This window comes from Solanum dulcamara, chromosome 6 (genome assembly GCF_947179165.1).
Source record: "Solanum dulcamara chromosome 6, daSolDulc1.2, whole genome shotgun sequence".
Lineage (NCBI taxonomy): Eukaryota > Viridiplantae > Streptophyta > Magnoliopsida > Solanales > Solanaceae > Solanum > Solanum dulcamara.
This window is the reverse complement of record NC_077242.1, coordinates 9,104,960-9,115,968: the sequence shown is the minus strand read 5'-3', so window position 1 is coordinate 9,115,968 and position 11,009 is coordinate 9,104,960. Positions and strand designations below refer to the sequence as shown.

Below are 11,009 nucleotides of genomic sequence, written 5' to 3'. Positions count from 1 at the left end.
AATGAAATGGACATTTTAAAATTAAATCATTATAAAATATAGAAATATGACTTTTTTTTAAACTGACTAAAAAAAATATGAGTAGTATAAATTGAAATCTAAGAATAATAAGCTAAAAACTGATAATGTTGAAAGCTATTAAGTGAGTCATTAAGCGATGGAAACGAAAAAAGGTAATACACATGTTAAAATTTGAAGCTCAGAAGTAAGCACACAGGAGTACCCAAGCTCCTTTGTTGTAGGTCCCCAGAGGGTAATTATGTCTTCAAAATAAAAAAAAGTTAACCTTGAAATGGAATTAGAATAAATGAGTTACATTGAATTAATTATTAATAAAAACAAATCAAAATAATGAAATGACAGAAATATTTCATAATTGACCTTAAATGCCAAGAAACAGACATGTTGAAGAGGTGTTTGCTTATCCCCTTTAATAAGATGGTAGAATTAAAATTATTTTTAGACAAGTTATTATTATCGTGATTTATAATACTTTTTACGTAATTATTAAATATATAATAGATTAAAAAAATAAAGCATGACAAATAAATTAAAACAGGAAATTTTCAAAAACATTGCTTCTAGCAATAATTTTTCATTTCTAAAAATATGTTTGAATTTAATCAACAAATTATTTAAATTTAATATTGAGAAAAGACAGTGTTAAATTCTTTAAGAAATACATAATAAATAGTGGAAATGGTTGGGGACGTGACACGTGAGGGAATGGTTTGGGCTATTGTGTGGTGGAAGTGTGATAAGGAGGTGACATATGCGGAGGACACTTTAGTCCACACACTCAAAAGTATACTCAGCTGATACAGTAAGATTTCCTTAGCTCCAATTATATTGCTTTGTTTTAAGTGAAATGACTGAAATGCTCCTTATAAGCCAAGCAGGCATGTTGACGAGGTGTGTGGTTATTCCCATTTATAAGATAGTAGAAAAAATGTCTATTATAAATGGGAAAAATAAATTTCTTTTATCATTAACTAGAACAAAAAAAAATTCTAATTTTTCTATTGTATCATTGTCTTTTAGTGATTTTTCCATCACAGCAATGAAAGATTGAAAGTTAAAGCATATTTCAGAGCCTTATACAAGCATCAAAAATGGATGAAAAAATAGAAGCAACTTGTTCATGAATTGAGTTTTACAAAATGAACTTAATGAATAGAGATTACTTTTCTTCTCATGCTGCAAGCAATAATCTCACAAGTAATCCTAAAATGAAATGATAAAACAAAAAAGAGAAGTGCTCAGAGTAAGAGCAGCTTCTGCTACTTTCCCCTTTAGAATTGTTTGTCACAGCTCTGCATCACATTAACAAAAAAGATTGATAAGTAGTCACCCTTTCGTGACTGGTTAAGCTGATGGAATCCGTTCCTTAGAGTGGGCGAGTCCTGCGTCCAGATGCACGGCCACAGAGAAGAGCACCCTTTGGAATTGGATACTCATCTCTCCATGAATTAACAGGTGAATAAACGCGAAGGTAGAATTGCTGGCCTAAGTACTGTCGTGCCCAATTCTCTGATCTGATGTTCCACATTCCCACATTGTCCAATGGCATGTATAAGGCTGTCCATGATTTTGGATAAACCTGTTGATCACAAAATGAATGAAATGTTAAAAACACACATAAAAGGAAGCTGATGAACTTGAAAGGTTTAGTTTGGGGGAAATACCTGAATAGCACAACGTGAAATTCCATCTCTCAAGTTGTAGTTCAATCTGCTTGCAGCTGACCATTGTCCACCATCCATCCTGTTCATCCAATCAGTGTTAACAAACTAATAAATGCATAGAATTAAATTTATATACACATATCTGTCTTAAATTTCATGTTACTAGTCTCCTTATTATTAACAGTTAAATTTAGTTGTCTTTCTACGTGACCTGATGTGAATGTATGGAAGTTGAACTCAGAGGGATAACCGTAAAAAAAACTACTTCAACAGCTTTTTGTCCTTTGATTTTCATTTCTTGCCGTTTCTACATTCCGGATGTGATGAGATAGGATGAATTGAGTTGAATTGAACAAAATTTACCCTACAACAAAGAAGATATGGCCGTCAATATGCCATGACTGGACAGTGTCTTCAGGATTCTCGAACACAACTTCGACGTAGGCTCTGAAATCAGCAGCCATGACAGAGGTCTGGAGATAACCACCACCTCCATTCGGGTAGTCTTGGATGCTGCCAAGGTTAAAGACCCCTGGAATCTTGAAGTAGTCTGCAAGTTTGAGTGGTGTGTCTGCTGGAATGAATGACACACTGTTGACTGCATACCTCTTTTTACCATTAATCATTGGAGCAGAATTTGCCAGTCTAATTGTCCGCGTGGTGTTAACCAACCCGTAGTGATAAGAACCTTGCGGATTAGGCCTTGGACCACTTGCTGTCAAATTTTGCCTGCACGCAGAAATGGCTTATAATCAAAAAGAGCTAAAGAACAAGAATGCAGGCAGCTCCTGATTCACAATCTACCTAACAGATCGAGCCTGATTGAGAGACCAATCAATCTCAATTGTCGGTCCACCTGGGGGAGGACCAGAAACACTTCCTGCTGAGTTGCTGTAGTGAAGAATTGATGTTGCTGTTAGTACTGGTGAAGTGAAGCGCGTTGAGGCGACAATGTAATAGTCCTGTCCTGGCTGGTCCATTGTGACCAATACAGAATAAGACTGACCCAAATGGATATCAAGCGACTCATAGGTGTTCTGCAGGGTGTGAGTCCCTTCTGTTTCAACTAAGACCATCTTGTGCCCCTGGATTCTAAAATTTATAGCTGTTGTGAGGCCAACATTGGAAATCCTGAATCTGTAAGTCCTACCTGGAAACAAAATTTATCCGGAGAGTTTCTTGTCAGTATCAAATAAAATCAAGAAATGAATTGTTTACTTTGCAAGCATACATTGCTGCACTAACTAGATTGATCACCTTGATCAACTGTGAAAGTTAAACCATTTGATCCACGACCGTTCACTAGAAGGCCATCAGGGAAGGGAAGATCATTTCCTCCATCTAAAATTGCCTTGAGATCCTGTTATATGTGCAATAAGATTCAAAGTCAGTAGACGAATCCATAAAATGTCTCAAGAATATGTTTTTATACGCTAACTCACAGTGTGATTTTGCTTGAACCAGTCACCAACCAATATAGTGTAATCTCCAGCAGGTGGAGGAAAAGGAACAGGAATCAGCGGACGACTACGGATTGTAATGCCACCATAGCCTCCAGCAGCTTTGTGCATAGCCAATGAGGGGAAATAAAAGAAACTTCCAATCTGGTCCTTAACTTGTAGAACATATGTGAAGTTTTGGCCTGGTGGGATCGGACAGTTAGTCCCATATACTCCATCCTGCCATGAGTTCCTCCTCTGTTGTATTCCATTCCTGCTCAATAGTCAATTATCGTATTTTTATTAGCTATATGCTGGAACTTCAGGTCTTCATTGAGATTTTATTCACTATCCAGGCAGATGACAAACATGAAACAAATAATGAGGCATAAATATCAATTGATAAACAATCAAATTGTTCCAAACTGCTTTTTTAGTCATTACTAAACATCAGAGAATCTCAACCGATGAATATATTATTCAAGACTTCGACGAGTTCCAGATCTGATTTGTTTTTTCTGAAAGTGAAAGTCATGTATTCACAATTAAGTAATACCTTATGCAGAGAATTGAAAATTGGTCAAGACTACATTGTAATAGTGCTATAATGATAAAACATATATAATATAACAACTACACTAAGACAGCAACTCAGACAGTGATATAGCACATTATTGTCCTATTTTTCTGTAGACACTCAAACTTTGACCTTACCTGCCAAGTAAATACTTCAATTTTGAATATGTACATCAAGACACCTCGTCTCATCTCACAGTTGAACACTCTTAACTTAGAAAATGATCATCTAGACACCTCTATAATTTATGTGTCACATCCAGATGTCCACGAAACACATTCTGGACAAGTTAGAATATTTAGATATTAGTTGAGAAAGTTGACATGTCTATATGTACACTCTCAAACAAAGTTGAAGTGTTTAACTGAGGCCAAGTTTGAGTCTCAGTTCATGTATTATGAGTTTTGTATATGCAACTTACCAAATCCACATAGAAAAGCAGTTTGCATAAAAGTAAAATGCTCATTCAAAAATGCAAAAGGAAGAGAAGTACTCACCAGGACAAGAGAAAAGGTTCATCCAAACTGTTGAAAACATTGATAATCAAGTTATCATTGGTAACACTATCTATTGGGGGTCCTGGGAACTGCCCATTTATCAATATCCCCTGAAATATACACAAATTTCCTCACATGAAAAAAAAACAGAGGAAAAACAATACACATACTTCAAATCCAAAGCATTTCTTGATAGTACCTGTTGCTTGACACCAAGAGGATAGATATCACCATAAGTAATATTCCAATTATACCATCTATATGGGCTTTCCCCATTGGAAAAACCCAATTGGAATAAGATTTGCAACACCAATAAAGACCACCACAAGATACTCATCTTCAACTCTCTTGCTCTGTTTCTATAAACACTAAAAAGTAAGAGAATGTAGTGAGATAACAGATCTATCAGACTAAGTTACTTTTATTTTTCTATTAATGGAAACTCTTCTTTCTTTCACTTTTTTTTTTGTCACTTTAGACAAATCTGAATGAAGAGATCAAAAGATGCTGAAATGGGCTTACAAATGAGTTGTCTCTGTTCTGCTTTTATGTGTCTGAACAGATTAAATAGAAGATGGTGACACTATTTTTTGCTCTATACTGGGACTTGCTTAAGTTGAATTTAAAGTAAATGAGTTGCACTTTTTTCCTCCACTAAGGAATACTTGTTTTTATTTTAGGGTGTGTTTGGTACGAAGGAGAATATTTTCCAATTTTTTCACGTTTGATTGGCTTAAATATTTTGGAAAATATTTTTCAAATCAACTTATTTTTCTCAAATTTAAGGAAAATGACTTCCCTTAAAAAAGTAAAGAAAATATTTTCCAAAATCATTTTGAACCTCACACCTCAATTTTTCATTTTAACTTAAGCCTCGGGTATCAATTCTCGTTACTAATCTTGGATCCAACTCCTGATTCTCTATTCGAGACTTTATTCTCGACCTCGATTCGAGATCCAGCTCCTGAATTTCAGATTGATGAAGTTGAATCTCAAGTTAGCTATAGAGGTCGAATTATGGGTCGGGTGTCAAGGTTGGGTCCCGACTTAAGTGTTGGGATGGGGTTTCGAGTCAGGTGTCGGAGTTGGGTTTTGGATCAAACCTTGGCAATTGAGTCTCTAGTCGGGTGTAGAGGTTGGATCAAAGTTCGGCAGTCGGATCTCTAGTTGGGTAGCAAGGGCGGGTCCCAGTTTGAAAGTCAAGTTCTAATTTAAATGTCGAGATCTGGATCGAGAGTCGGAGTCAGATCTTGGATTGAAGTTGGGAGTCAGGATCGGATCTTTGGTCGGAGTCGAATCTTGAGTGTCAAGGTCGAAAGTTCGGATTGAGTCTTAAGTCGGAGTCTGGATCAGGTCACGGATCGAGGTCAAGGTCGGGTTTCTAGTCAGAGTCTAAATCGGGTCTCAAATTGAGGTCGGATCTCAATTCGGTGTCGAGGGTCGAGACTCGAGCCGGGATTGGGTCTTGAGTGGGGGTCAGGGTTAGGTTGGATCTCAAATCATGTATCAGGAATCGGGTCTCAGATCGAAATTGGGTCTTGGGTCAGGGTTAGGGTCAGATCTAGGATGTTAGGGTTCGGGCTCAAGCTAGTGTCGAGGTCAGGTCTCGGGTCGAATATCGGGGGTCGTTCGGGATCAGATCTTAAATTAGGGTTAGGTTCAAGTTTGGAGGCAGGTCCTAACTTGGGTGTCGAGAGTTGGGTCTCGGGTCAGGGTGGGTCTTGGGATAGGATCGAGGTGGGGGCTCGAGTCAAAATCAGGATCGAATCTTAGGTTGAAGTTGGGTCTCGATTTAGGGTCGGGGTCGGGGTCAAGTTCCATGTTCAATATCAAGGGTTGGGGTTTGGTTCTCAGGTCAGGATTAGGGTCGGGTCCTGAATTAGGTAGCGAAAGTCGAGTCTCAGGTCAGGATCGTATCTTGGATCAAAGTCGAGGTCAGACCTAGAATTTGGTGTCGAAAGTTGGGTCTCGGATCAGAATCAGTTCTCAGATTGGGGTTGGTGTCGGGTCTTGGGTTAGGATTGAGTTGGGTCTTAAATTTGGTGTCGAAAGTAGGGTGCCAGGTTGGGGTCGGGTCTCGGATCGGGCCTCTAGAGTCAAGTCTGGCTCTCGAGTCAGGGTCGAGGTCGGGTCTCGGCTCAGGAAATTTTCTTATTTGAAATTGCGATGATGTTTTCCCTTATATTAGCAAACACGTTTTAAAGCGACTGCTTTGTAATATCATTTTATTCAATTAAATACATCCAAGTAATAATTAATTTCTTTTCTTAAATCAATTACTGCAAAATAGAGTATTCAACTAACAACACTCTTGAAATACCAAAAATTAAATGTAGACTTAGGGTGTGTTTGGTATGAAGGAAAATATTTTTCAGAAAATGTTTTCCAATTCTCTCATGTTCGGTTGGCTTAAATATTTTGGAAAATATTTTTCAAGTCAACTTATTTTCCTCAAATTCAAGGAAAATAACTTACATAAAAAAAAACCTCAAACTCAAGGAAAATGACTTCCCTAAAAAAAGTAAGGAAAACATTTTCCAAAATCATTTTGAACCTCACACTTCAATTTTTCATCCTAATTTAAGTCTTGAATATCGATTCCTAATACTAATCCTATACCCAATTCTTGATTATCAATTTGAGATCTGACTCTCGATCTTAATTCGAGAACCAACTCCCAACATTCAAATTGAGTCAGGTACGGTCTCAAATTGGGGTTGGGTCTCAAGTCGAGTGTTAGGATTGGGGTCGGATCTCGAGTCAGGGTTGGATCTTGGGTTGGGATCAGGTCTCGAGTTGGGTGTCGAAATGGGGGTCGAGGTTGGGTCTCAGGTTAGGGTCGGGTTCGGAATCAAGTTTCGGATCCGACCTCGAGTTGGCTGTCGGAGTTGAGGTCGGGTCTCAAATCAGGGTTGGGTCTTAGGATCGGGGTTGGGGTCAAGATCGGGATCGAAACTCGAGTCGGGTGTCGTGGTCGGAGTCGGGTCTCCGCTCGATGTCGGGGTCGGGGACGGGTCTCAAGGTCAGGTCAAGGGTTTGGGTCGGATCTCGGGATCGACCGGTGTTTAGTGTCTAGGTCGGTGTCGAGTTGGGTCTTAGGTCGGGTGTTAGGGCTCGGGTCGTGGTTGGGATTGGGTTTCGGGTATCGGGGATTCGATCTTAAGTCGGATCTCGGGGTGGGGGCGGATCTCAAATTGGGGTCGGGATCATGTCTTGGATCGGAGTCGAATCTCAGGTCGAAATTGGGTATCGGGTCGGAGTCGAAACTCGGGTCGACACCAAATCTTTATTAATTTCTTAAACTTCATTAATTGTTCATTACCGTGTTTTGAGGCTTGAAATAAGGTTCGTAGTCTTTCAAAAAAAATAGAATTTAAAGTTGGATGATGTTTGACTTGTATGTAAGTTTCCCGGCGTGATTTGCTAAATGGGCTAGCTAACTTTTCAAAGTAAACTCCTCTTTTTATTTTCCCTCTTTGCTTTGTTGATAGTAAAAATTTAGGTACTTTATTTGAATTTTGTTTGTCTATTTTAATTTATACATGATTTAAAAATATAAAAAAAGACTTTTGAATCTTATATATATAACACAATTATTTTCATTAATTCGCATGAAAAAAAAACTTGACAACGTATCCTATTGGTAAAGAAAAATCGATCACATGCAACCTACTCCTCTTCTTCCTCCTCTTTACTCTAGATTTGCTCTACTTGTAAAGTTCTTGTATCCGTACTCTATTTTTCCATTAATAATTTCTAGAAAAATATTTTTTGATGAATAACTCTTAAAAGTAAAATAAATTAATGAAGGGAGATGGATTAATATTAAGGGGAAGATTTGACACAACAGGAACACGTGATAGTCATGTTCCCTCTTCATGGATCAAAAACATTCAACGTGACACCAGTTAGTTACTGGAAATATGTATGCCCATTATGAGGATTAAGTATCTCTAATTGTACTTTACTTAATTTAAAAAGACTAGTTGCTATTTTATATTTCTGTCGGTGGTATTATTAAAATATTTAACAACTGACTTCATCAAGATTATTTTTATACAACACCGTCTAAAATACTACTCGATTCCATCATTTTATTTTACTTGGCTCCTGTATCAGAAGTAGTAAGTGTTTCATTTTGTTTGTTTGTTTTAACAAATTACGAATTTTTATTTTTTATTTTTTTTATATAGCTAGTTTCTAAACTCTTAATTATTGTGGTAAAAAATTGTCAAGATGACTAGTAGCCTGTTTGGATTGACGTATTTTTAAGCAATTTATAAGTTGAAAACTGCTTATAAGTTAAAAAAAAATAGGTGCAGACCAATTTTTTTTGACTTATAAGTTGTTTTCAACTTATAAACGGCTTAAAACAAATTAATACAAATAAACCCAACTATTTATTGAGGCTTATTTTAAGAACAAAATGAATTTAAGTTGATCAGCCAAATATTCAAAAAAAACTGAAAACAACTTATAAGCAGCTTATAATCCAATCCAAACGGCTTCTAGGTCATGAGTTGAAGTTGGTCGGATTCAACAATTTTAATAAATCTGTCCTGGTTAACTTAAACAAAAATACTTCCTCTATTTAATATTAACTAAATTTTTAGAGTTTTTTTCATTATTTAAAATAATTGAATTATTCAAAATACAAGAGAAATGTTTGAATTTTTTTTCATATTTACCCTTTCCATTAATGAAATTTTATAATTTTCTAGGAGTAAGCTACACTACTTACAAAGTTATATTTCAATAAAGTATTACTTGTATTTATGATTTCACTTTTAATCATCTTTATGAGACTGATTAAATAAAAGGGTAATAGAGAAAAATATGATTCAAATTTTGTCTTTGAATGCTTTTTTTAATGCATATGCATTATCTTATAAATTCAATTAATATGAAATAGAGAGAATATAATTAAAAAAAAAAAATAATAAAAAATGAGTTAAGTCAGAATGTCAGATAATGTAATGATACTTTGGAGTTGGTGTATAAATTAAATTTTCGATGCTAAAAGACTCGGGGGATCTGGTCAATAAACATTTATTTCTTTGTCGGACAAGTAAAATATCTAGGGACCAGAGTTTCCACAAATAAAGATTACGAATCTCACTTCAAGTGGACAAACATCTTCTTAATTTGAAAAAACACTCGATGTAATCACCCCTCATTTTTCAATTTTAAAGTTTTGTAAGTTGGAACATTTAAATGCATGATAAAATATTTTTATTAAATATTTTTGATTAAACTATTGAAAAAGTTTTTGTATGTGTCAAAAGTTCATTACTTAGATTAAATTATGTCATAGTTATATATATATATTAGCCTCAATAAATTATAAAACTTCGGCTTTGTTTCAATTGATACTGCTGCATATTATTAAAAAGAATGATGTATACTTTATATGCCGATTAAATGAACACTTGAAATACGCGTAAAAATTTGATGTAAGAATATTTTTTTTATAGAAATGTTTTATCATATATTCAGATTTCAATTAAACTATGTCATAATTTGAAAATGTCTAAAAATTTAACAAATATAAGGAGTTAAGCCAAAAAGAAAAGGGAGAGATAGCCGGGTTACATACATCTTTCTAAAAAGAAAGAAGACTTTACCTAAATCCCATAGTAAAAATGCTCAATTATAATTTATTCCTCATTTTTCTTAAATTACCTGATTTTCCTGATTTTTATCATATTTCCGATACATTACTGGTTCTTCTGATACATCACATTTTGGGGTGTACAATAATTAATGTTGTTGAGTTATTTATGAATGTAAAGTAATTTAAGTTAGGATTTTTTGTTTCAATCAATTACTTTGCTAAACAAGGAAAATAATCCATACAAAGCGTAGCAGTTATGAGGGACATGAAAAACTCAAAAAACAGAGCATAACAGCGAACAAAAACTTCAATCCAAAATTCGAATTTCATCAAGCGAATCGAGATGAATAACTGATACATAACCATAGTAAATTGTATAAGGACAATAGTGTTCCCAGATATACTTTCATAGTAAATTCGAGTTTGATACACGAGAACAACTGATACATAACCATTCGACATATTCGACAGATTAAGAATTGATACATTGAAGATTGTTGTATTAGTTTTCAACTGAATTTAAATCAATGCCTAGTACCGATATTCCTGAAGGCCAGTGGTACTGGAACATCGAGTATTTTGGGAATCAGGTGGTCATTTGCATCTTATTGAGATTCATAAACCTCAAGATATAAAGTTTGATGTTTTGGAATTGAAGAGTGATTATTCTTCTTAGTTTGTGAAGTATCGTGTGAATCTTGAACTTTTGACCAATTTGTATCTAGTTATGGTGAATCAAGAATTGTATCGTCCTGAAGATTATAACTTTCCGTATGCATTTAACACCCTCTGTATTTTAACAGATGAGGAAAATAGAGCAAGGTTATTAATATCAATTCCAGGAAAAATTGTTGTATAAGGATAATAGTGTTCCCAGATATACTTTCATAGTAAATTCGAGTTTGATACATGAGAATAACTGATACATAACCATTCCGACATATTCGACAGATTAAGGGTTGATACACTGAAGATTGTTGTATTAGTTTTCAACTGAATTGTTGTTGATACATAACATCTTGTATTGATATAGATTGTAGATGTATCAAAAGCAGTAAAGTTTGATACATGAGAATCTGATACATAAACTTTCATAGTAAATTCGAGTTTGATACATGAGAATAGCTGAAACATAACCATTCGACAGATTAAGGGTTGATACATGTATCAGATTCTCATGTTATCAGAAGCAGTAAA

General features: G+C 35.2%; 1 protein-coding gene across 2 annotated transcripts; it reads right to left on the bottom strand.

Annotated features, from left to right (window-relative positions):
- Window positions 1–1,111: 1,111 nt before the first annotated feature.
- Window positions 1,112–4,763, bottom strand: LOC129893214 (L-ascorbate oxidase homolog). Of its 2 annotated transcripts, XM_055968710.1 has the most exons (9): window positions 4,721–4,763; window positions 4,398–4,566; window positions 4,199–4,308; window positions 3,128–3,398; window positions 2,943–3,045; window positions 2,490–2,835; window positions 2,049–2,414; window positions 1,686–1,764; window positions 1,112–1,600 (listed from the first exon to the last, which is right to left on the bottom strand). In XM_055968710.1, the coding sequence occupies exons 2-9, from the start codon at window positions 4,533–4,535 to the stop codon at window positions 1,388–1,390; spliced, it is 1,626 nt and encodes a 541-aa protein (XP_055824685.1). In that variant the 5' UTR covers window positions 4,536–4,566; window positions 4,721–4,763; the 3' UTR covers window positions 1,112–1,387. The 2 variants fall into 2 exon arrangements, with proteins under 2 accessions (XP_055824685.1, XP_055824684.1); XM_055968709.1 differs by lacking the exon at window positions 4,721–4,763 and having other exon boundaries at window positions 4,398–4,705.
- Window positions 4,764–11,009: the final 6,246 nt, after the last annotated feature.

Excerpts from the sequence above, each read along its gene's own strand:
- LOC129893214 (XM_055968710.1), bottom strand. The coding sequence starts at position 4,535 with ATGAGTATCTTGTGGTGGTCTTTATTGGTGTTGCAAATCTTATTCCAA. Across the intron at positions 2,836-2,942 it reads AACTTTCACAGTTGATCAAG|GTAGGACTTACAGATTCAGG; the intron begins GTGATCAATCTA and ends TTTTGTTTCCAG. Across the intron at positions 2,415-2,489 it reads AATCAGGCTCGATCTGTTAG|GCAAAATTTGACAGCAAGTG; the intron begins GTAGATTGTGAA and ends TTCTGCGTGCAG.